Source organism: Oryctolagus cuniculus, chromosome 14 (assembly GCF_051225735.1).
Source record: "Oryctolagus cuniculus isolate XC-2025 breed Fujian yellow rabbit chromosome 14, ASM5122573v1, whole genome shotgun sequence".
NCBI lineage: Eukaryota > Metazoa > Chordata > Mammalia > Lagomorpha > Leporidae > Oryctolagus > Oryctolagus cuniculus.
In genome coordinates this window covers 91,249,407-91,271,323 of record NC_142880.1, presented here as the reverse complement: position 1 = coordinate 91,271,323, position 21,917 = coordinate 91,249,407, and the positions used below count along the sequence as shown (strand labels likewise).

The 21,917-nt window shown below is 51.5% G+C and overlaps 1 protein-coding gene across 14 annotated transcripts in view; it reads right to left on the bottom strand.

Moving 5' to 3' along the window:
* The window catches only part of SEMA5A (semaphorin 5A), a 479,052-nt gene that overhangs the window by 165,030 nt on the left and 292,105 nt on the right, over positions 1-21,917 (bottom strand). For all 14 annotated transcript variants that reach the window (XM_070056841.2, XM_070056840.2, XM_070056845.2 and 11 more), the window contains 2 exons: positions 13,374-13,472; positions 10,989-11,202 (listed from right to left, as the gene is read on the bottom strand). In XM_070056841.2, the coding sequence (XP_069912942.1) occupies positions 10,989-11,202; positions 13,374-13,472 (313 nt within the window). The remainder of the gene's footprint in view (positions 1-10,988; positions 11,203-13,373; positions 13,473-21,917) is intronic.

Below are 21,917 nucleotides of genomic sequence, written 5' to 3'. Positions count from 1 at the left end.
TCGACCATTAAATATTTATTATCCTGCCTTACAGTAATCATTTAATAAGGGTTATTAACGATTAATATTTTAATGCATTAAAGCTGTTCAAGTATTTCTCTAAGTACATAAATTTGTTTTAAGAGTGATTTTGGCACAGGGGAGAAATCTGATTTGGAGACTTCTATTCATTACTACATAACTTAGTGTTACAAATCCTTCCAGAACGTTTTCCAGTCAATCACACGGCCACTGACGACTGATTAAACTGATAATGGGGTCCAAATGAGGTGGGGGCTCGAATGGAAGATTTTTTTCAAACATTTGGGCCTGAGTCGGTTTCAAACATACAGATCTGCGGAAAAACTGTCATTTGTTAGATGTTTAGTCTTGGGTTACAACTAATAGGACAGGTTCCCTTGTTGAACAACATTTTTCATGTTTCTGCTGTTCATGAGCTTTGCTTATCTCTTATGCATTCAACAAATATTGGCGGAGCATCCGTGGAGTCTCAGATCTGGGACGCTGAGCCCACCAAGGTGGCACCCACACACAAACCAGCGTGGAAAGCAAATACATGAGTGATTCACACACTGTGCTGTCCAGCAGGCTGTTGAAACAAAACACCACGGCCAGGCTCTGCTATGGAACAGCCCTTACTCCTCACAGCTCTGACCCCAGGAGCCTGTGGTCAAGGTACCAGCAGCCTCCATGTCAGTGGGGGCGGCTGTCTTGTTCTCAGACAGTACCTTCTCACCTTGTCCTTGGCACAGTGGAAGGGATGATGGGTGGGATCCCATTCACGAGCCCCCCCTCATGACCGAGCCACCTTCCAAAGGCCCCAGCTCCTAACACCATCACACAGGGACTGGGCCCACAGTCAGATCATAACATCCCTTCATTCACTGATTCAAGCAATGTTAATTGCGTGCTGACTGTATCCCCAACACTGCTGCAAGCAAAGGGGGTCCATCAGTGAATGAGACACAGCAGTTCAGCAATCAAGGTACTTCCATTTGACACTGAGCCAAGTGATCATGATGGCCAAGGTCAAAAACTAAGCATGGTGTTGGGGCTGCAGGGAGGCATGGCAGGGTCCCACGGGGAGAAGGACATGCAGGCAAAGGCTATGAGGCCCAGAGGCCGCAGTCCAGGAGGACTACCTGGGGGAAGAGCGTTCCAGGCAGGGCAGAGAAGTCCAGTTCACAGACCACATCCTGCCTGCTGCCTTTTTCATAAATAAACTTTATTAGCACACAGCCACCCCGAATGTTTGCTTACAAGATGGCAGAACTGAGAGGTAGCGACACACCATAGAGACTGCAAAGCCGGAAGCATTTTTTCTGCAGCCCTTTATAGAAAAAGTTTGCAGGCCTCTGAAGAGCAGTGGAGAGCAGTACAGAGGCTAACACAGGGGGAGGCCAGGAAGGGAGTGGGCAGCCAGCTCGCTGAGCTCTGGCTTCCTAGACAGGGGGCAATGGGGAGCTCTTGTAGGTTTGGAGCGAGAATGACCACGAACCCTGGTATCGCGGGTGTAGGTACAATCACACACCAAACCAAGAAGGGATAACAGAGACCCACTGGAGTCTCTGAGAAAATGAGAATTCATCTAAAGCCACAGAGGAGGCAGAATCAGCCAGGAAGCAAAAAACAAGGGAAGTGAGGATGGTCTACGGCAGAGGCACAGGGTGAGGAAGGCACAGTGCCCGAGACGACACCTTGCTCCTCCCGACACCTCGTGTGCACACAGGGAAAGCTGTAGGCACGGAGGAGGGCAGGTGGAGCAGAGCACTCGGGCTGGTGAAGACGACTCAGGAAGACAAGCGAAGGCAGCCAGAGCGACACCCAGCCCGGCTGCCCTCTCCACTCAGACTGGACTGAGAGCCGGCTGCCCCTCCCACCACCTGGGGCTCCTGGCACAGGTGCAGCTGTGCAGACGGGACACCTCCTCATCGCACATAACTGCAGGTACTCCTGGAACTCTGATACTGGGTCTAAGAGATGGAGCCCGCCACAGGCAGGCTTGTGAACAGTCCCTGTTGTGCATGCTGGCTTTCTGGGAAGTGGGGTGGCAAGACTAGAAGCTTGGTAGGCCCTTTGTCAGGGCTGATGCCACCCTAGACAGGGCTGAAACTGATCCTGGAAGTATGAGGGGTCCCAAGAGGCTGGGAACAGAGAAGGGCCACTCATGTCCTGAAGATGCTTCTAGTGTGTGTGGTGTCTGCCAAGCCTTCACCGCAGGACCCGGAGCGGGTAACGGAGCCGCTGCAGAACCTGGCACAGGAAAGAGTGCTGCTTCCCCGCGCACCACGCTCGCCGTGTGGGGAGGGAAGTGCAGGGTCAGAAGCAGCGTAACGGAACATACTGTGCTCTGCAGGGAGACAGGAAGAGACAGCACCCAGTGGTCTGTCTGAGGCAAGGCAGACACAAGGTCATCTGTTCTGGCCCGGATACTGTCTGATTCTCATCAGAAATCGGAAGGCTGCATTGTCTGCTATAAAAGACGGTGGCCGGCCTGGAGTGGGAAGCTCGTGATGCGGACGGGTTTGCCCACAACATGAGAAAGGGGGTTAAGATTGTGTCAGAGGCATCGTGTTTGGTGCGGCAGTAGACATCAGCTACGACGCCAGCATCCCCTATCAGAGTGTTTGGGTTCAACTCCTGGCTCCGGTGCTTGGATCACTGCCACCAACGTGGGTGACCCGGATTGAGCTCTTGGCTCCTGACTGACTACAGCTCAGCCTCCACTCAGGCGGGCGTTTGAGAAGTGCACCGTGCTAGGGAGCCATGGTGCCTGTGCTCTCTTGCTCTACCTCTCAAATTAAAAAAAAAAAAAAAAAAAAAAAAAGCAGAAGGAAGGATGGGGAGAGAGGGAGGCAGGGAGGGAGGATTGCTGCCAGAAAACAAGATGCATGACTTAAGAGTGCAACATTCGGGCCGGCACCACGGCTCACTAGGCTAATCCTCCGCCTTGCGGCACCGGCACATCAAGTTCTGGTCCCGGTCAGGGCACCAGATTCTGTCCCGGTTGCCCCTCTTCCAGGCCAGCTCTCTGCTATGGCCAGGGAGTGCAGTGGATGATGGCCCAAGTCCTTGGGCCCTGCACCCCATGGGAGACCAGGAGAAGCACCTGGCTCCTGCCTTCGGATAGGCGCGGTGCGCCGGCTGCAGCACGCTGGCCGCGGCGGCCATTGGAGGGTGAACCAACGGCAAAAGGAAGACCTTTCTCTCTCTCTCTCTCTCTCTCTCTCTCTCTCTGTCCACTCTGCCTGTCAAAAACAAACAAACAAACAAACAAACAAACAAACAAGAGTGCAACATTCGACATTTCTTGGTTAGAGCGGTATTGTGGGTTGAAATGTGTTCCCCAAAAGGCACGCTCATGCTGAAGACCTAAGCCCCAGTTCCCGTGAACGTGATATTTGGAAATACGGTCTTTGCTGGCGCTGGCCTTGTGTAGCAAGTTAAGCCTCTGCCTGCAATGTTGACATCCCATTTGGGCACTAGTTTGAGACCCGGCTGCTCCACTTCCAACCCAGCTCCCGGCTAGTGTGCGTGGAAAGCAGTGGAAGATGGCCCAAGTGCTTGGGCCCTTGTACCTACACAGGAAACCTAGAAGAACCTCCAGGCTCCTGGCTTCAGACCTGCCAGGCCCCAGCCATTGCAGCTATTTGGGAAATGAACTAGTGGATAGAAGCCCTCGCTCTCTGCCTCGACCTCTGTCACTCTACCTTTCAAATAATTAAAATAATCAAAACCTAAGAGGATAATTCACCTAAAACTGAATTAAATGTGGGGCGGCACTGCAGCACAGCAGGTTAAGCCACCACTTGGGATGCCTGCTTCCCATGAATGGGAATCTTGGGGGGCAGCAGATGATGGCTCAAGTATTTGGGTCCCCACCGTACTGCTCATGGGGAAGACCTGGACCGAGTTTCTCACTTCTTTCTGGCTTCAGCCTGGCCCATCCCCCGCCATTGTGGCCATTTGGGTAGTGAACCAGTGGATGGAGGATCTCTCTCTCCTACTCTCTCTGTAACTCTTTCAAATAAATAAAAATTAAATCTTTAAAAAAAAAGTAATAGGGTCTTCGCAGACATAACCAAGTAAAAATGAAGTCATAGGGATGGACTCAGGTCCATATGAACAACAAGGAAAAACATTCAAACTGAGATGCACGGGAACATGGGCGTGTACAGACAGAAGCAGAGCAAGGACTCGAGGAATGCCACGTGCCTCGAGAGCAGAAGAGCAGGAGGGTCCTCCCCTAGCACCCTCGAGGGTGCATGGCTTGCCTGGCTCTTTGATTTTGGAACTTTAGCCTCCAGAACTTAGAGAGAATAAATTTCCATTGTTTGGAGTGACCCAGTCTGTGACATTTTGTCCTGCAGCCCCAGGAAACAAACAGAGGCTCTGTCCACTACGCCCCTGCAGGTGCATCTGAGTGAAGCAGCCGTGGCCGGCAACTGACTGCTGGCCAGTGGCTGGATGTGTGGGAGATGGGGCCTGGCCCAGTGCCGTACAGAATACAAACCTCATCAGCTGGCCTCCCTAAATTAACAGTTCAAGTCCTGGAAAGGGACTTCCCCGGTGCACACACAAATCATCCCGCTCACAATGCAATCACCCAGCCAGAGTCCTGGCACCAACATCTGCCTGACCACGGTAGCTGCGCTGCCCGCTAGACCGCACCTGCTGAGACCATTTTCTCCACTCAACAGGGAAAGGTCAGAAAACCTGGACGGCGTCCAGAACAAAAGTGTGTGTACTGTTCAGCAGGGAGTTGAGTGGTGGCCTTCCGGAGGGTGCGCCCTGCTGACAGCCGGAGGCAGCACCACTGGGCAGCGACAGGCAGGTCCCGGATGTGCCTGGGAGCCAGGACGCTGCAGGACCAGGCAAGGCAGGATCTCCAGCAGCGATCAGCCCTGAAGGGCAGCAGGGGCTGTGCAGAAGAGCAGGGGGAGGCTTCTCAGCGCAGGGCAGAGGGTGAAAGAGGAGGCCGTTCAGCTAGCAATGCAGGAAGCACAATCCACAATGTTCGCTCAGTCAGTCAGTCCACAAACACTTATTAACCGTCTACTGCCCAGCACACCGTGCATCCGACTTGGAGGCGTTCATAGTAATAACATTTTTTCCCTGAATATTGATTAGAGGATGGACTCTAAAATCCATAACTGTTTCTGTAATTGTCCTATTCTATTCTCCCAACTGCTGGGCCAGGCTGTTAGGTATGTCCAGTTTGCATTGGTTAAGTCATGAATCCCTTCAGGCAAGTCAGAACCCTGAGGGCTGAGCCTGGACTTGGCCCCAGATCTGCCCGAGTCCTGCCTCTGGCTCCAAGCTCTCGCCACTCAGAGAATGAACAGAGCACAGCCCTCCACCATGAAGGGTCGGCAGTGCAGCCAGGACACTGCGCTACAAGGAGCGAGGGAAGTGGGGAGGGCAAGGGACAGGGGGCCACAGGCTGGGGAAGCCTTGGTGGGGGGACAGCAGGGGGGCTGGCAGAGGTCACAGGGGCTTCTGATCAGAGCCAGGGTCTCCGGAGGGAGGCAGGGGATCACAGTGCCTGGGGGTGACGGGAAGCAGAAGGCGCAGAAGGAGGGAGAAGACCCGGGAAGATGAACGGCATCCACAGGCCAGGAAGCAGCGGTGGAGGCTGGGAGGAGGCCGGCAGCCCTGGCTGGCCAGGTCCAGGCCCTACAGGTCAGGTATCCGCCCGTTTCTGCAGGTTCACACGCTCATCGTGAGGACCGAGCTGCCGGCACCACGAAACCAGAGATTGCACAGGAAACTCCACATCTCTGACTTCTTGATAAACGACAGATGCGACGCCGAAGCTGGGGCACGAGGACCGAAGGCGGCAGCTCCCAGGCCCTGGAGAAGCTGGAGGCAGTAGAGGGGGAGTGGGCGGTGGTCCAGAGCAGCAGGGACGCGGGTGAGGCTTCGCTGAATGAGGCACAGGTGGGAGGAGGGAAGTGATGTGGTTCCCACGGCCACGGGCAAGGCGTGCAGAGCCGTGGAGGCCCCTGCAGGAGTGGGCATTCTCCTCTCTGAGCAGCGGAAGACACAGAAACGCATTTAGGTTTGGGCATGACAAAACCTGGGTGATAATTTTTAAAAAGTCACCCCAGGTAGTCTGTGGAGCTGGCCCAGAAGGGCTTTTGTGGCACTTCTGATGGTAACTGAGCACCCCTTGTGCACGGGGTGTGAGGAGCAGGTCTGGGGGTCCTCCCCGACTTGGGCAGGGCAGGACTGGGGTTGAACAGGTCTGGGGCGCAGGGGCAGGGATCCTCTGAGGTGAGCAGGTGCCCCTCTCATGAATGGCCGAATCACCGAACCTGTTCCGGGCTGAAGTGTTGAGATCTGAAGTCCCAAACCCAGGATGTGGCTGTCCTAGGAGCCTGGATATTGAAACAGGTGATCAGGTCAAAAAAGGTCCCTAGAGGGAGCCATCATCCAGTCCCCTCAGGGTCCTTTCAGGAAGATGACAGACAGGCACTCACAGGGGAGAGACCCAGGGAGGAGACAGCACCCACCAGCCAAGCAGGCAGGCCGCTGGGGAAGCCGGCACACTGATGCCCCACCTTGCACTTGCAGCCCCAGAGGTGTGAGTGCGGGCTGTGGTTTAGGCCACCCAATCTGCGCTGCTCTGTGATAGCAGCCATAGCAGGTTAGTGCAGGGCCACACCCAGAACAGGAAAACCAAGCGACAGAAAAGAGTGGGGCTCGCTGACCCTGGGGCACACAGCTGACAGTGACCACTGTCGATCTGGACTCTCAAAGACCTGGATGTGCTCTTAAGTGGGCAGGGGCTCCGTGGGGCAGGATGGTTGGGAATCCAGGAAGACCGTCCAGTGAGCAGGATGGGGAGGAGGGTGGGACTGAGGCCAGAAAGCCTTGGAGCAGTTCAGGGATGGGGCTGGACCTGAAGGGGCACTGGTGGAGAGAGTCAACACACAAGACTGAAAAGACATGGGGGGGCCGTGATGGCCACCCTCAGGAAGTGGTGAAGGCCATGGCCGCTCCTCACGTGGATGCTGTGGGGAGCGTAGCTGCGGCAGGTGCAGTGGGACCGGGGGGTGGGGATGAGCAGCACTGGAGGGCTGGATTCAGACCACCTTCCTGTTTCTCCACAATGTGGGGCAGTCACAGAGGTGCTGGATGGGGGGGGGGCATCCCCCACTCCCCAGGTTCTTCCTAAAGAAGCAGGAAGCCCTGCCCCGGGGCAGCCCTCCACAGATGCCTCTTTCCTACTCCCCAGGGAGCTCGGTCCAGAACAGACTCAGCTCTCATCTCTGCAGTGTATGCCTCGATTCTCAATGCTCTCAAGGCAGAAGGGCTTATTCAGTGGGTCCCTGGAGACGCAGCGGGGGACAGAGACTTTCCTGGACACTGCAGGACTAAGGGTACTTTGTCTTTAGCTTGCTTAGCTTCCTTTGTTTGTTCTTATTTAAGAGCAAGGCAGTTCTCACAATGAGAGAAGAAACACAAGACCATGGCAAAAATGGATAAGGGCATGATTTTGAGCAAGAAAATTACTGCAGGACACAGACATGAACCAGCTGTGAGTCACAAATGAAAAGAACGGGTGCATTTAATAGGCTGGGGGCAGGAGACCCCTGAGGTCCACCACTTCCTTGTGAATTCTGCTGGGCCTGCAGGGGCTGGGTGAGGTCTGGGGTGGGCGGGAGAGGCAGTGAGTGGGAAAGAATGGGGGTCGCGGGAGCACCTTCCCAGGCCACGGCTGTTCCTCCCACAGCAGGGCGCCTGGGCAGCATCCTCCTGCCGTAGATCTATGGGGGCCCAGAAGTGGAATCCCCCGGGGGTGAGCTTCCTGGGGGGCCGGGTGAGGGTCAACCGAGTGGAAAGAGGAGAGGAAGGGCCTGAGACAAGAGGGACTGCAAATGAGCAGAGGAGACACCAAGCGTGGATTCCAGGTAGGTCAGGGAGCGTCACCATCCCTGTGTCCAGGCCTGCCAGGGGCCAGAAGCAGAGCTCCAGGGACTCCGGAGGCCAGAGTCTGTCCTGGGTGGAGGAGGAGGCAGAGAAGAAGCCCAGGGCCAGCATGGCGGAAGCCGTTTCTGAAGGCTCAGCGGTGGAGAAGGTGCCAGGACCACAGGGAGGGGAAATGAAGAAGACACATCGCCTGCAAGCCCCAGGGAGCCCACAGGTGGGCGTGCTGCTCCCTGCTCTTCTGGGAGGGTCTGCCCCACGTCGGCGGGCAGGGGAGGGGGTGATGCCCTCCAGGGAATGGCCAGTTAGGCTGACACCATGGGCTGAGCCCCAGGCCACCAGAGTTGCCTCCACAATGATTCCTGATCTCTGCAGCTCTCAGACGTTTTCTGTTAATAGTGGCGTATTTCAGGAACCCAACACATGAACTTCTTTGTGCAACAAAGAACAGCATGTTGGGTGGCATCTGGGCACAGCTGGCTGAGCCAGCACTTACGAGGCTGGCAGCCCCTATCTGAAGGCTGGTTTGGATCTCAGCCCCATTAGCTTTCTGTTAAGCAGAAAATGGCCCAAGTACTCGGGCCGCTGCCTCCCACATGGGCGGCCCAGATGGAGTCCTGGCTTCAGCACGGCCCAGACCTGGCTGTTGCAGCCTTTTGGGCAGTGAACCAATGGGCAGAAGATCTTTCTCTCCATATTGCCCACTCTGTCTGTTACTCTGCCTTTCAAATACATAAATAAATCTTGATATATAGGGGTGTGCATGTGTGTGTACATGTGTGTGCATGTGTGTGTACACATGTATGTATACGTGTGTGTGTGTGTGTCCCACCACAACCACAACCACAACCAGCTTGGGTCTCCTCCTTTGCGCAGGACAGCACCCAGGTCTCAAGTGGGAAGGGTCCCACCCAGGAAGCTAAGGAAGCCTCACCCTGGAACAGCCAGGGTCCACCGAGTCACAAGGAAGGAAACACGCAGCATTGCTAACCCTGCTAGGATCCAAACCACGTTTGGGCACTCTCCTGGTGTCACTTTTGGGAAAAGCTATCACAATCCTGATTATTTTCTATGTTGCTTTGGCAAACACTCATTGCAAAGTCTTTGGTTGGCAGGGGAAGGAGGTGAAATCTATTTAGATTTCCGCTGGACCCTTTGCTCAGTAGAAAAAATAGATAAATAAATAAATAAAACCATTCAATAGAAAAAATGTATTAAGCTACACAGATAGAGTTTCTGGGCCCAGAAGGGACCATCATGGAGAGCAGATGGGTTCGGGGAAACCAGTTCAACAGTGGAGATGCCAGTGGGAAGAATCCGGTTACGGCTTCCACCAGGGGAGAAATCCACACCGCCCTCTGGAAACCACAGTCACACACTTGCTGGAGAGTCTGGACCAGGAGCCGATCTCGGGGCCCCAGAGGAGTCCTTTAAAGGCAAACAGCGCTCCTTGGGTTGACTAGGTTGTTTGCAAAACACTTGCACTGTGTATATTTACACAGACATGTGAGTGCGCATAGCTGATGAGCCTAAGCCAGGGTGCTCACTAGGGGAGATTTTCTCCCCCAGGGATATCTGAGAATATTTTTGTTGTTGCAACTAAGTAAAAGGGGCGTGCTTCTGGCATCCACTGGTATAGGTCAGGGTGCTGTTAAACATCTTGCAATGCCAAGGATATCCCTCCCCCAACTAAAGACCGATCCAGTCCAAAACGTCAACAGTGCTGAGGCTGAGAAAACTCTACATAATTAGCTTATACTGGGCAAAAGGCCACCAAATCTTTGCAGAACTTGAAATACCAAAATAATAAACTTTAATACATCTACCGCAAGATTTTATTATCTGTAAGAGCTCTCAATTAAATGCTTGCAGGCACAGATTACACTTGGCATATCTGCGCTGCCTTCGTGAGCCTGCACCTGCGGAGGCATGCACGTGTGTGTGTGTGGTCGCACTCACACGTGCATACACACACACGCAGATGGCGGATGTCAGCCGGCACACACCAGGACTTGTATGAAGTCAACCCCAAAGTGACGGTTGGACTCTCACTGCTTAGCTGTCAGGTGCTGGACCAGAAAAGAAAGAAGCCTTAGGAGGGTTTCTAATTGCTTAGGAAAATCAAGAAGGACACAAGAAATGTGGCTCTCCTTCCAGGGGATATTGCCCCATCTGAGTGTAACACTGGAGGTTACAGCAGGTTCACGTCCATGAGCAGCGTGGCCCAAGTTCCAACCTTACTGACTGCAGAATAAAACACTGAACATTCTCAACATTTATTTTTGGGCTGGTGAACTGATAATTTTTTTTAAAAAAAATTAATTTATTGAAGAGGCAGAGAAGCACAGAGAGAGAGAGACAGAAAGAGAGAGAGAGAGAGACAGAAAGAGAGAGCGAGCTCCCACCGGCGCTTTCACTCCCCACATGGCTGCAATGGCTGGGGCTGGAGCCAGGAGCTACAAATCCAGCTCTCCCACATGATGTCAAGAACTCAGCCAGCCACTCGGGCCACAGTGGCTGCCTTCCAGGGAATCCATTAGCAGAAAGCCAGACTCATGAGCTGGAGCTAGGAATCAAACCAGGGTACTCTGATATGGGTGGGATGCAGGCCCATAAATCTGTCTTAACTGCTAGGCTAAATGCCATCTCCCACACATATTTTTTTTAATTGTTAAGTTATTCAGGGTTACCATCAGCCAAACATATTATACACAGGGTCTGCAAATTTCACAAAATGTTGGTAATTTCCATTTATGGCTATATAATAAAAAAGAATGCATGCAAGTTCATACACATCTATGACACAAAAAATATTCCCAAGGCCTCAAACAGTAATCGAGAGAAACAGAACCCAAGCTTCGCTTTAATCGGGGATCACGTCGACATCAGCCCTGTCTGCACAGGTCATCACCTCCTGGGTCTTCCCCTCACCACCACTCAGCAGGATACCCCTGCACCGCCTTAGAAAGTGAAGAACACATTTGTCTGCGTAAAGTGGGCCACAGCACCGACTGCAAACCAACAAGACGGAAAACTGGGAGCAACCGGGTTCTTACCATTGAGCCACTTGGAGTTGTACTGCGCCGTACGGAGAGGTGGCAAAACGCCCAGGCTTCGGTAAATGGCGGGATCGCGTCCCGGGAAGTCCATGGCCGTGGCAGCGTACAGCTCCCCGTTGGCCGTGAGCAGCGCCGTGGAGTTGTGCTGGGGGCTGTAGGGACAGCGGGCCATGCCACTGATCTGGTCGTGGATCTCCGTCAGGTTACTCAACTGTGGGCGAAGATGAGGGAGACCCCAATTATCCTGCTGAAAGCCCCTTTCCTGGTGCTGATGGTCACAGCAACCCCGATGCCAAGGGACATCTGTGCCCCAAGCTCCCGGGGCTCAGGACAGACAGTGACGTGCCCTGCACGCTTCGCCTGCTGAGTGCAGCCTCCTGTGCACGCGGTCAGAGAATCCCTCAGCCAGTCTGTCTCTCATCCCATTAGTTACGGAACCTCACAGCGGTGAACACTCACAGAACAGGAAGACTACTGCAGGTACGGCTGTGATGTGTGCACAAGTGCTGCACACTGTCGCACTCTAACACAGAAATCACTGTGACCTCACCATTTATAGACATAGAAATGATAGAAGCCACAGTGCGGAAGGAGCCATCAGTGCCTCGATACAGGTGGGTAAAGCTACCTGGGACAGCCACAGCAAGGGATATGCACGTTCAGCACAACACAGCCCCGTTTCCAGCACTTTTATTCTGTTCCAGATCCAGGAAGCCACCAGGGTGGCTTGCAGCTTCCCCACTGCTCATGAGACAAAGCCTTTGAGTACTGAGGGCACCTTAAGAGAAATGGCTTTGGTGGGTGTGAGCATTTAGTGTAGCAGTTAAGTCGCCCGGGTCCCTCAAGGCACTGGGTTAAGCCACCACTTGCAACAGCAGCTTCCCATTTGGGAGTGTCCATGAATCCCAGCTGCTCTGGTTCTAATCTAGCTCCTTGCTAACGTACCTGGGAAAGCAGGGGGAGACGGCCATGGGTTGCGGGCCCTTGCCACTCACATGGGAGACCAGAATGAGACGCCTGACTCCTGGCTCTGGACTGGGCCTGCCCCAGGTGTGGTGGCCACTTGGGAAGTGATCCAGCAGATCTTCCCCCACCCCTGGCTTTCAAACACATAGATGCATATATAGATCTTTTTCAGAAAAGATACCTGCGTCTCTCATTGAACTACCCTGCTTCAATTCCCAGCTCCATGTCCCTACTCCAGCTCCCTGCCCAGGCACGCCCAGGAGGCAGCGATGATGTCTCCAGCCCTGGACTCCTGGCACCTGCGTGGGACCCTGGGCTTTGCCTGGTGCAGCACCAGCTGCTGTAGATATTTAGGGGGTAAAGCGAGGGACAGGAGCTCACTCCGGGTTTGCGTGTTTCACTCACTCTCTTCTCTGTCTCTCACTTCCTGTGTGTGTGTGTGTGTGTGTGTGTGTGTGTGTGTGTTTCCCTCTTCTGTCCCTCAAATGCATTAATTGATTGTGAAACAAGAACATATTTAGTTCTTGACTCCTACGTTAGGGAGAGCAGTGCCAGAGGGTCAGACAGCTGAAGGTGGACACCTGCTTGCTGTGCGGCAGTGACCCAATCTCTGTGTGTGTCAGGTTCCTCATGGATAAAACACAAGCCCAGCGCTTCTCGGCCTTTCGGCTAAGATCAAGTGTAGAACACAGGCCCAGGGGAGACCCTCACGGGGCACACCAGGGGCTGCTTGCCTGCACTGTTCTCCAGCCAGAGCAGGACGTGGGGCTGAGCTGCCCTCTGAGCACTGCCCCCACCCTCCTCCTCCTCTCCTGACAGCCAGTGGCCGGCTGTTAACTTGATACCAGGGAAAAGTAAACATAAGATTTTCAACAGGAAATCAACATAATAGTATTTCCTCATTATATTCCTCCAGGAAGATTAAATTAAGATCCTGGATTAGAGGAGTCCACCCAATGACCCCGCCAGGCCACTGCGGAGGGACATGCACACTGACAGTTCCTCTGCCGGTTACAGCAGGAAATCAAAGGACGCGGGTGACTCTGCCTTGCCTGGGGCTCCATTCATTTTATTTCTCTGGCACGCTTCTTATCCAATTTGTTATATTTTCTTCCTCTAGATTGTGATTCGAGACCCTTTTAATATTTAACAGTATCTCTACCACAAAGCAGAATAGGAAGAGAGATGTTTATGATTAATATTTTGGGATATGGAAGGGGAGGAATTCCAGTTTAAATGGTTCAGAACATATTTAAATATAATTACGTAAGCTGCAACTCTTGCCTATTCTTTATATAATTGACATTCCTACTAGAAATAAATCAATTACTTATTCAATTTGACAATGAAATGTGTCTAAACCTAGGGCTTTATTGCGATGTTTGAAGACCCATCGATGTGCAGACAAAGCCATACCGAGCGGCTGGTGCAGACAGGTGTGAAAGCGTTGGTCCCACAGGTGAACAACCGGTCACCGCCCACCAAAAGCACCCGGATGTAGTTCTGACATTCCTCCTAGGGAAAAAAAAAGTGCGGAACATGGTCACAGGCCCTGGGCCAACAGGAATGGTGAGTGTGTATACTTTCTAAAAAAAATTAATTATCGATTTATTTGGCCAAACAACTATTTTCTGTTCTAGTGATTCCAATTTTCAATGGTATGAACTATCATTTTTTAAAATTTTTTCTCAAAATGGATTTTTGAGATAACATTTTAAATTGATATTATAGTCAGAGGTATAAGGTTACCCTAAATAAAGAGTTCAGGAAATAAGAAGCCAAAGGACTAGAGACCAGCACTAGATGGGCAAGGGCTATAAACAACATTTGGCTAATAGATCAGACATTGACCACTTTATAAAAATAAAGTCTCCAATATTAACCAAGAAACGCACAGCACGTGGGGTCTGGCCAGCCAGGTGGGTGTAGCCCATGCTGCAAGGTGCACAGCGACTTGGCTCTCAGGGCACATGAAGTCTGCAGACCTGGATGCCTTGGTACACAGTCCCCTCCTCCAACACAGGGAGCCCCACTCTTGAGGAAACATTGAGTTTTCCACGCCCAGCGCAGCCGCACGGCCTGACCGCGACAGTGAAAAGTGACAAGATATTTGGATTTGCTTCCTACACACAAAGGGCAACATCGAGGGTAGTAAAACCTCCCAACTCTAGCACTAACAGTAACTCTCCATCATGGCGGCCAGAAAGATTGAAGCGAACTCTGCCAAGACGCAAGGCAGGCGTGTAAGCAGGAGATGGATTCGGGAAACAGGGAAAGGCCCAGGGTGGATGAGAGGCTTGTTTTCTCTTGATCTCCTGTGGTTTTGTAGCTGGGGAAAGGGCAAGGGGTTCTGAGTGGAGAGAGCACAACAAACTTCAAAGAGTCTGAGTCTCCCCTCCCCCCACAGGGAAGGCCCCGGGGAGGGGTGGCCAGGAACCCAAACCCCAGGGCAGAGAGAGGCGCAGCAGTTTGCCAAGTCCGGATCCTTATGGGGATGAATCAAAGTGGGGATTAAGATAGGAAAGCCCAGCAGGACTGAGGGGCACCGCACAGGGACATCTTCCAGAACACCGGGCTGAGTCTGCCCGCAGGCCCTGGGGTGGGGGTGGGGGAGCAGGCGCAGTAATGACCCCACAGTGAATCCTGGGATGGAAAATCACAACCAGCGGAGGGGGTGGGGAGGAGTGGAGGTTTGCTCTGTTTTCTTGTGCTGCTGTCAAAACTCTCTGAAGAACCAGACAAGATGCAAAATAACTTCACATAAAACATGTAAGCCAGATCCCACACAATGTAGACGGAGCAGAGGCTGTCACCTAACATGAACAGGGCCAAGGACGAGTTCCTCCAAAAGAATCGTCTGTGATCTCTCGGCTGAGCTCTATGGACCTGGGGAAGAGACCCAGGCTCCTGCGGGAGAGTAGGGATAAAACAGTCAGGAAATCAAACGGATCCCCCACTCCGTGCAGGACAAACTGCTCTGACACCCCCGCAGGCCCAGCACCAGCCTGATGGAGGCCCAGAAAGCTCCCTGGCCTGTGTGACGATCGGGACGCAGGAGCTTTGGTCCACATTTAATCAGCACCACTGGCAAGGACCAAGCTGTCAGTAATAATCAAAGAGGCTATGCAGAATCTTCCAAAATGATGGAGGATGGACACAGGCCTCCAGGATCCAAAGGAGCTTATGATAAATAGAACCCAACAAAGGTAACGTTCTTGTTAAGCTCAAAGTGATGGACAATGGAAATGGATGGAGGGGGTGGAGGGGGTGGAGGAGGAAGAGTGGGGCTGAATTATCACCAGTGAGGCCAGGTTAAGGTGTGATCAATCCCAGTGTTCTACAGGATCAACCCCTGGAGGCAGATGGCACCTGTGCCTCTTCTCTATCAAGAGTTAGCTCTGGGCCGGTACTGCAGTGTAGTAGGCTGAGCTACCATCTGCAGCACCAGCATCCCATATGGGCACTGGTTCGTGTCCAAGCTGATCCTCTCTAATCCAGCTCCTTGCTATGGCCTGTGAAAGCAGTGGAAGATGGCCCTAGTGCTTCGGTCCCTACAGCCGAGTGGGAGACCTGGAGGAAGCTCTTGGATCTGATCGGCCCAGCTCCGGCCACTGTGGCCATTTAAGAGTGAACCAGTAGATGAAAGACCTCTCTCCCAGTCTCTCCCTCTGTCTGAAACTCTGCCTCTCAAATAAATAAATCTTTAAGAGAGTGAGAGTGAGAGAGAGAGAGAGAGTGAGAGAGCGAGCGAGAGTTGAGCTCACCCAACTGCCCACTGAGCTCAGCTCAGCCCACATTCCTGTCCCTACTCCTGTGATGGTTCACCATGTTTAATTCACAAACTGTTTCATCTGATGTAGCAGCACATTGGAAGTGAAACCTAAAACAACTTCTTAAAAAAAAAAAAAAAAGAGTGTGGCAAGTTCAAGGAAAGCAAATAAAAACAAAGAAAAAGAAAAAAAGTGGGGGTATTTAGCAGGGGGGCAGAAGATAAATTTAGGAACCAGAGAGTGGAAATTAAGAACTGGAAGGCATGGCATAGGCAGGCTGTGCTGCAGTTCATCGTCTTTGGCTGGTGACTCCTGAGACTCACCCTCTGTAGAAGATCTACCGAAGGCTTTGTCCATCTCGGCTACACATGGGGCCTTTCCTGATTTATCCAAATCTGTGTGGTATCATCTCTTAAAATAACATAGAAATACCCACAGGAAATTCTCTTATTGATTTCTCCTACACAGCAGATTATTTAAATGCCCATGGCTTTCTTTTCTCATTAAACAATCTTTTACTTCTAACCCATATCTGTACCTGGCAAATGAGGATTTAACGAATTCTGCTTCTCTGTGTCACAGTGCATATCTGCAGGGCCCCTAGCAGCCTGCTGCCACGTGGGTTTTATCCTTGGCAATGAGACTCACCTGTCCACACTGCCAGAACACCATTGATCAATGAAACCACCCAGGTGCACCTGCAGTCCATAGGCTGGTCAGCCTGTCACTCACATCGAGGCGACTCTTGTTTAATGGATGGCCAGCATGCAGTAGTTACTGACGAGACCAACCAATGCCCACTGGATCTCAAGAACTCAAGGCGCTAACATCAGGACAGAAAACACATCCTAGGGCTCTCTTCTTAGGGATTTAACTGCTTTTGCTTTACGGGGTTTCTTCTTCTTTCTATTTTCCATACAAGTATGTCCTGCCAGAAAAAAGATTGTGTGACTGTGCACAGATGGCCAGCAGCCAGGCACGCGCCTCCCCAGCCCATCATCTCTCAGCCCAGCCACTTGGGAGAGGAGGGATGAGGGCGGGAAGCCCGGCTGCCTCTGTGTGAATCACAGCGCTCCTGGTGAAGGCACTGCGTCTTCCTCCATCACCTCTGTGCACATGCAAGGTGCTACAGAGGAGCGACTTACAGGGACTGCCTGAGCCTTCAAAAGTTGAATGGACACAGCCCAAGTTACGATTACCAGGTGACCCTTGAAAAACCATAGCATTCAATCAGAGTGTGTCTGCGTGTGTGTGTGTGTGTAGAATATGTACATACAATTATATATATATGTATGTATGTATTTCCACACTGCAGATGCAATGTGCAGTTGTTCATGGGTATTCATGGGGGGATCGGTTCCAGGATCCTCCAAGGATACCAGAGTGCACAGATGTTCAAGTCCTTTACATAAATGGTATAATGTTTGCACAGTGCTATGTCAACTGTCCAGTGCACTTGAAGTCGTGTCTAGATCATTTACAAACCTAATGCAATGCAAATGTTAGGTACACAGTCTTCAGACTGAGTTGTTGAAGGAAAGATCACAACAGCTGACGTCTGTGCGTGGCCTGTGTGTGCAGACGCAACTCTCAGAGGCCTAATGATAGCATCCATGATGCATGGTTGATGGAGTCCTCTCCGATGCAGGACCCACGACACGAAGAGCCAGCTATACATAAATACATAGGGATAGTACACACACATATACAAGTATGCATTGTATGCTATACGATGTATGAGCTCAGAGAATGGATACATTAAAGTAAACTATCTGCATACTCTCACTATATATTTTCAACTGAGCTGATTCTATGGGAATCTTACTTGAAGAGCTCAATTAAAAACAAAAACTGGCATTCATAATCTGCGCAGGTTCCTCACCTTTTCAAGCAATTACACAGAGCAGAGGCAGGGCTAGAGCATGCTGCACACACTGATTGACACACAACTTCCAAAGCACCAGGCACTTTCAGGGACAACACCAGTTTCCGAGGCACCGTGCTGCCATGTTTGCTCCTCTTCATCACCCTCTACCAGCACAATTTGACAAGCTGGGAAGGAGGACCACGGGATACAGCAGGAAGAACAATACACAGAGCCCTGGAGTCCAATCAAAACTCTCCCACTAACTAGCAAAGTAATTCTAGGAACGTGGCACCAAAACCCCTCAAATGAGATCATGAACAAGGACCTTTTGACAGCTACAAACCATAATACCAGAATAAGGCAGCTCTTTCACCCCGCGAGGAACCAGCTGTGTGGCTTGTGTTAAGACTCCTAAATGTCATGGAGGGAGGGCGTCACTTAGACACAATCACAGACAAGGGACTCTTGTTAGATGATGAGAGAGCTGACTATTTGTGTTTAAAATAATATTTGTATAAAGGACTTTTAAATGGTTCTAGAATCCTATTGCTATAATGCCTTTTCAGAAAGAACTCAATACAACAGAGTTCAGTATACTAAGCTTGCAAATGTATAAACTGTCTTTACCCCTTTTACGCAGGATGCTTAAGTCACTGCAAGCAATGTAATAACCTCACTCCAGTGTGAGAACTGAATTTTCATAACCAAAATGCAACGGGGGGGGGGGGGGCGCTTTGCAAAGACTTGGCGGGTTCAGTCCCCATCATCTTTCTGAACCCTGTCCAAATCAAAGCTTTAAGTAACTTTTCTTGTAACTCCAACAGGCTACATATGAAACGATGTTTGTGTCTGTCAAAGCAATAGCAGGCACATAAGAGAAAACTCTGACATCTTTGCACCCCTCGGAGAAGCAAGTGGGTGCAGGCAGCGGGCCCTGTGCAGGTCTGGCCGCCCACATCCGTGCATGGCCTGCGACTTTGCTGGGCACGAAGAGGCCGCACGTGGGGGTGGCTAGCACTGCCCATTTTTCTTAGGCTAGGAACACAACAAGTTCAGTTAACATGCCTGGCATTTTTCTCATTTTTGAAATGTCATATTGTGTATTTTTCTTTTGATTCCATGGAGAAGGGGAAACTTTGTAATTCTGAGTTTTCATAATACTGCAGCACAAACACTATAAAATAGTGGAAGAACTTGAATTCTCCTTAGGGAAGTCTAAACTCCATTCCCCCAAAGAGAGTATATTTTGGTCAAATTTACCATGAGAAGGTTATCTGGTATGGCCCAAGGAACTGTCAGATGAGGGAAATTTGGGTTGCATAATTCCAGAATTCCAAGGCCAGCCTTCCAGTGGGCTGTGCATGGACCCCACCTGAGGGTTACTGGGCCAATTACCATTTTAAGAAAGCAAGACAGACACCAAATAAGTAAAGAGACCTTGCCCAGGAGCACAGAGAACACTGTTATCACCCACCATGGGCCAGGTTACAGCACCACCATGATCAGCCCCCTGCTGAAGCCACTGCATCACCACCACTAACATCATCACAATCCTCATCACCATCACCACCATCACCACCACCATCATCACCATCATCACCATCACCACCACCATCACCACCATCATCACCACCATCACCACCACCACCATCACCATCACCACCATCACCACCACCATCACCACCACCACCATCACTACCACCACCATCATCACCACCATCATCACCATCGCCACCACCATCATCACCAAACACCATCATCACCATCATCGTCATCACCACCATCATCACCACCATCATCACCACCACCACCATCACCACCATCACCATCACCACCACCATCACCATCACCACCACCATCATCATCACCACCACCATCATCATCACCACCATCATCATCATCATCACCATCACCACCACCATCACCACCATCATCACCACCATCATCACCACCATCACCACCACCATCACCACCACCACCATCACCATCATCACCATCACCACCACCATCATCACCATCACCACCATCACCACCACCATCATCACCATCATCACCATCACCATCCTGTGCACAAGAACTTGGACTTCACGCAGCCCTGCTACATAAACCAGTTCTATTCCAAAGGCAGAGACTATTTAAAACTCTGGGTGAGTTTATCTGTATAGTGAAGGCATCTTAAAAGAATATGTGATACATTTTTCTCAGAACACACGGTGCTTGAAATTCACCTTCATCTGTTATATTAGTCCAAAACAATTCAACCCACAAACACAGGGTGAATCAACTTATAATTACTAAGATTTGCCATGATTCATAACCCAGTAAAACCCAAAGGTTTGATTTCATCTCAGCCATAAAGGTGCGATTTTATCTGACAATGTCTGCTTCCCTCTTTTATTTCTGGGTATCAGAGAAGTGGTATTTGCTGTGCTAACAAGTGGGCCCTTCCATGAATCGAGGGTACACGGCTGGCATGAATGATTATGGCCCTTTGCCTATTTGTCTTGTGGTTTGTACTCGTTTGATTGCTAAGCACCCAACAAGTGCTGGCCACAAGGGAAGGCCAAACGTGGACCAGCTGTGACTCAGCAGAGACAATTTTCCACCCCAGTCACAATCATCTGTTGGTATAAGGCAACCACACTGATTCTGTTAAAACTACAGACTCACGGGCTACAAGAAGAATCCCCTGGCTAAGGCAAAGCATCCATACTTTGTCTCAATGCAAGGAGCCAAAAAAGGCTTAATTTTAGAACAGAAGGGAACTATTAGTTTTTTAAAAGTTGGAGAGACCAATATACAGGTGCAATCCAAATGAAATACAAAAGCACTCCTAGGAGGACAAAAATCAAAATGAACAATGAAGGGGCAGGCATTTTGCCCAGCAGTTAAGACACATCCCATATCCAAGTGCCTTGGTTCAATGCCCAGCTCTGCTCCGATCTCCAGCTTCCTGCTAAAGCGGACCCAAGTGACTAGCTCCCTGTTCCCTACATGGGAGACCGGGACGGAGTTCCTGGCTCTGGTTTTGGCCATAACCACAGGTCATTGTGGGCATTTGCGGAGTGAACCAGCACATAAGAAACACTTTCCTGCACCCCCCCCCACCCCGTGTATATGTCTATTTGCCTCTGTGTCTCTGCCTCTCAAATAAAATAATTAAAAAAAACAAACAATATAAAGTGGCTGAAGCAGTGAGTCCTGATCAACGTTCCAACACGGGATGGCTTCCGTGCTCACCCAGTTCAAAAGTGCATTGTCACACGCCCACGCGGGCTGTGCCTTCACCCAAGGAGGGCTGGGAGATCAACAAGAAGCCACTCTGAGCAGGGTAAGTAAAGTGTGGCAGGGCGAGGACACACAAGCACTGGGCGAGGGCACACGGGCACTGGGTGACGACATGCGGGCGTTGGGATTTCACGAGACTGATCCTGGAGGGAAACAGACGGCAGGACACACAAGTGAATGGGCACGGGGGCAGAAGGGTGGGCAAGGCGGGTGGTGAAGACTCAGATGGGAAGAGGGAAGCCGTGTAGGCTCAAGACAGGGAAGAGGCTGGGATCTCTCAGGCCCGAGGTGTTCTATGAAAACACCCCCAGAGACAGACACTAGGTTTGTGATGGGTGTCCACAAGCTCAGTCGCTGGGTGTCCACATGGTGCTCCCGGGTGGACCCCTAAGAGGTGGGAAGGAGGAAGGGGAGAAGACGAGAGAGACCTGTGAGGGCATGAACATTGCAAGGCCAGCGAATGCATCAGTGCTAAAACCTGGAGCAGAGGCCAGTGCTGTGCATAAGGGACTCCTGCCTGTCGCTCCCCCTCTTCGTGGAGGAACGACACAGGACCCTGCGCTGTTCTTTTCGTCTGCTCGGCCCTCCCCGGGTTTGCTGCTGGTTCTTCCCGGGTTGGCTACTATCCCTTCCACCTCCGTGGAAGGGCAGTTCCCCCTGGCCGCATTCCCCACTTCCGCAGGGGAGCGGCACACCGCCGGCCGGCTCTCTGGGGGGCTGCACGGGTTCCCTTAGATGTTCCCCATAGATGTTCCCGGTGCATGCCGTCTCTCTCCTCCTTTATAGTCCTCCTCCGCCAATCCTAACTCGGCTGCCCACACGCCGAGTACGCTGCTCTCCAATCAGGAGCAAGTCCTACAGTTTATTGGTTGAACTGGAGGCAGCTGGGTAGAAGCTGTTTTCTCCTCTCCCAGCGCCATATTGTAGGAGAGCAGATGCATAGAATAAGTCTTAATTCCAGTAACAGTCTAGTCCGAGCTGCTCCCCACAGAGGAGAGCAGATGCATAGAATAAGTCTTAATTCCAGTAACTTAG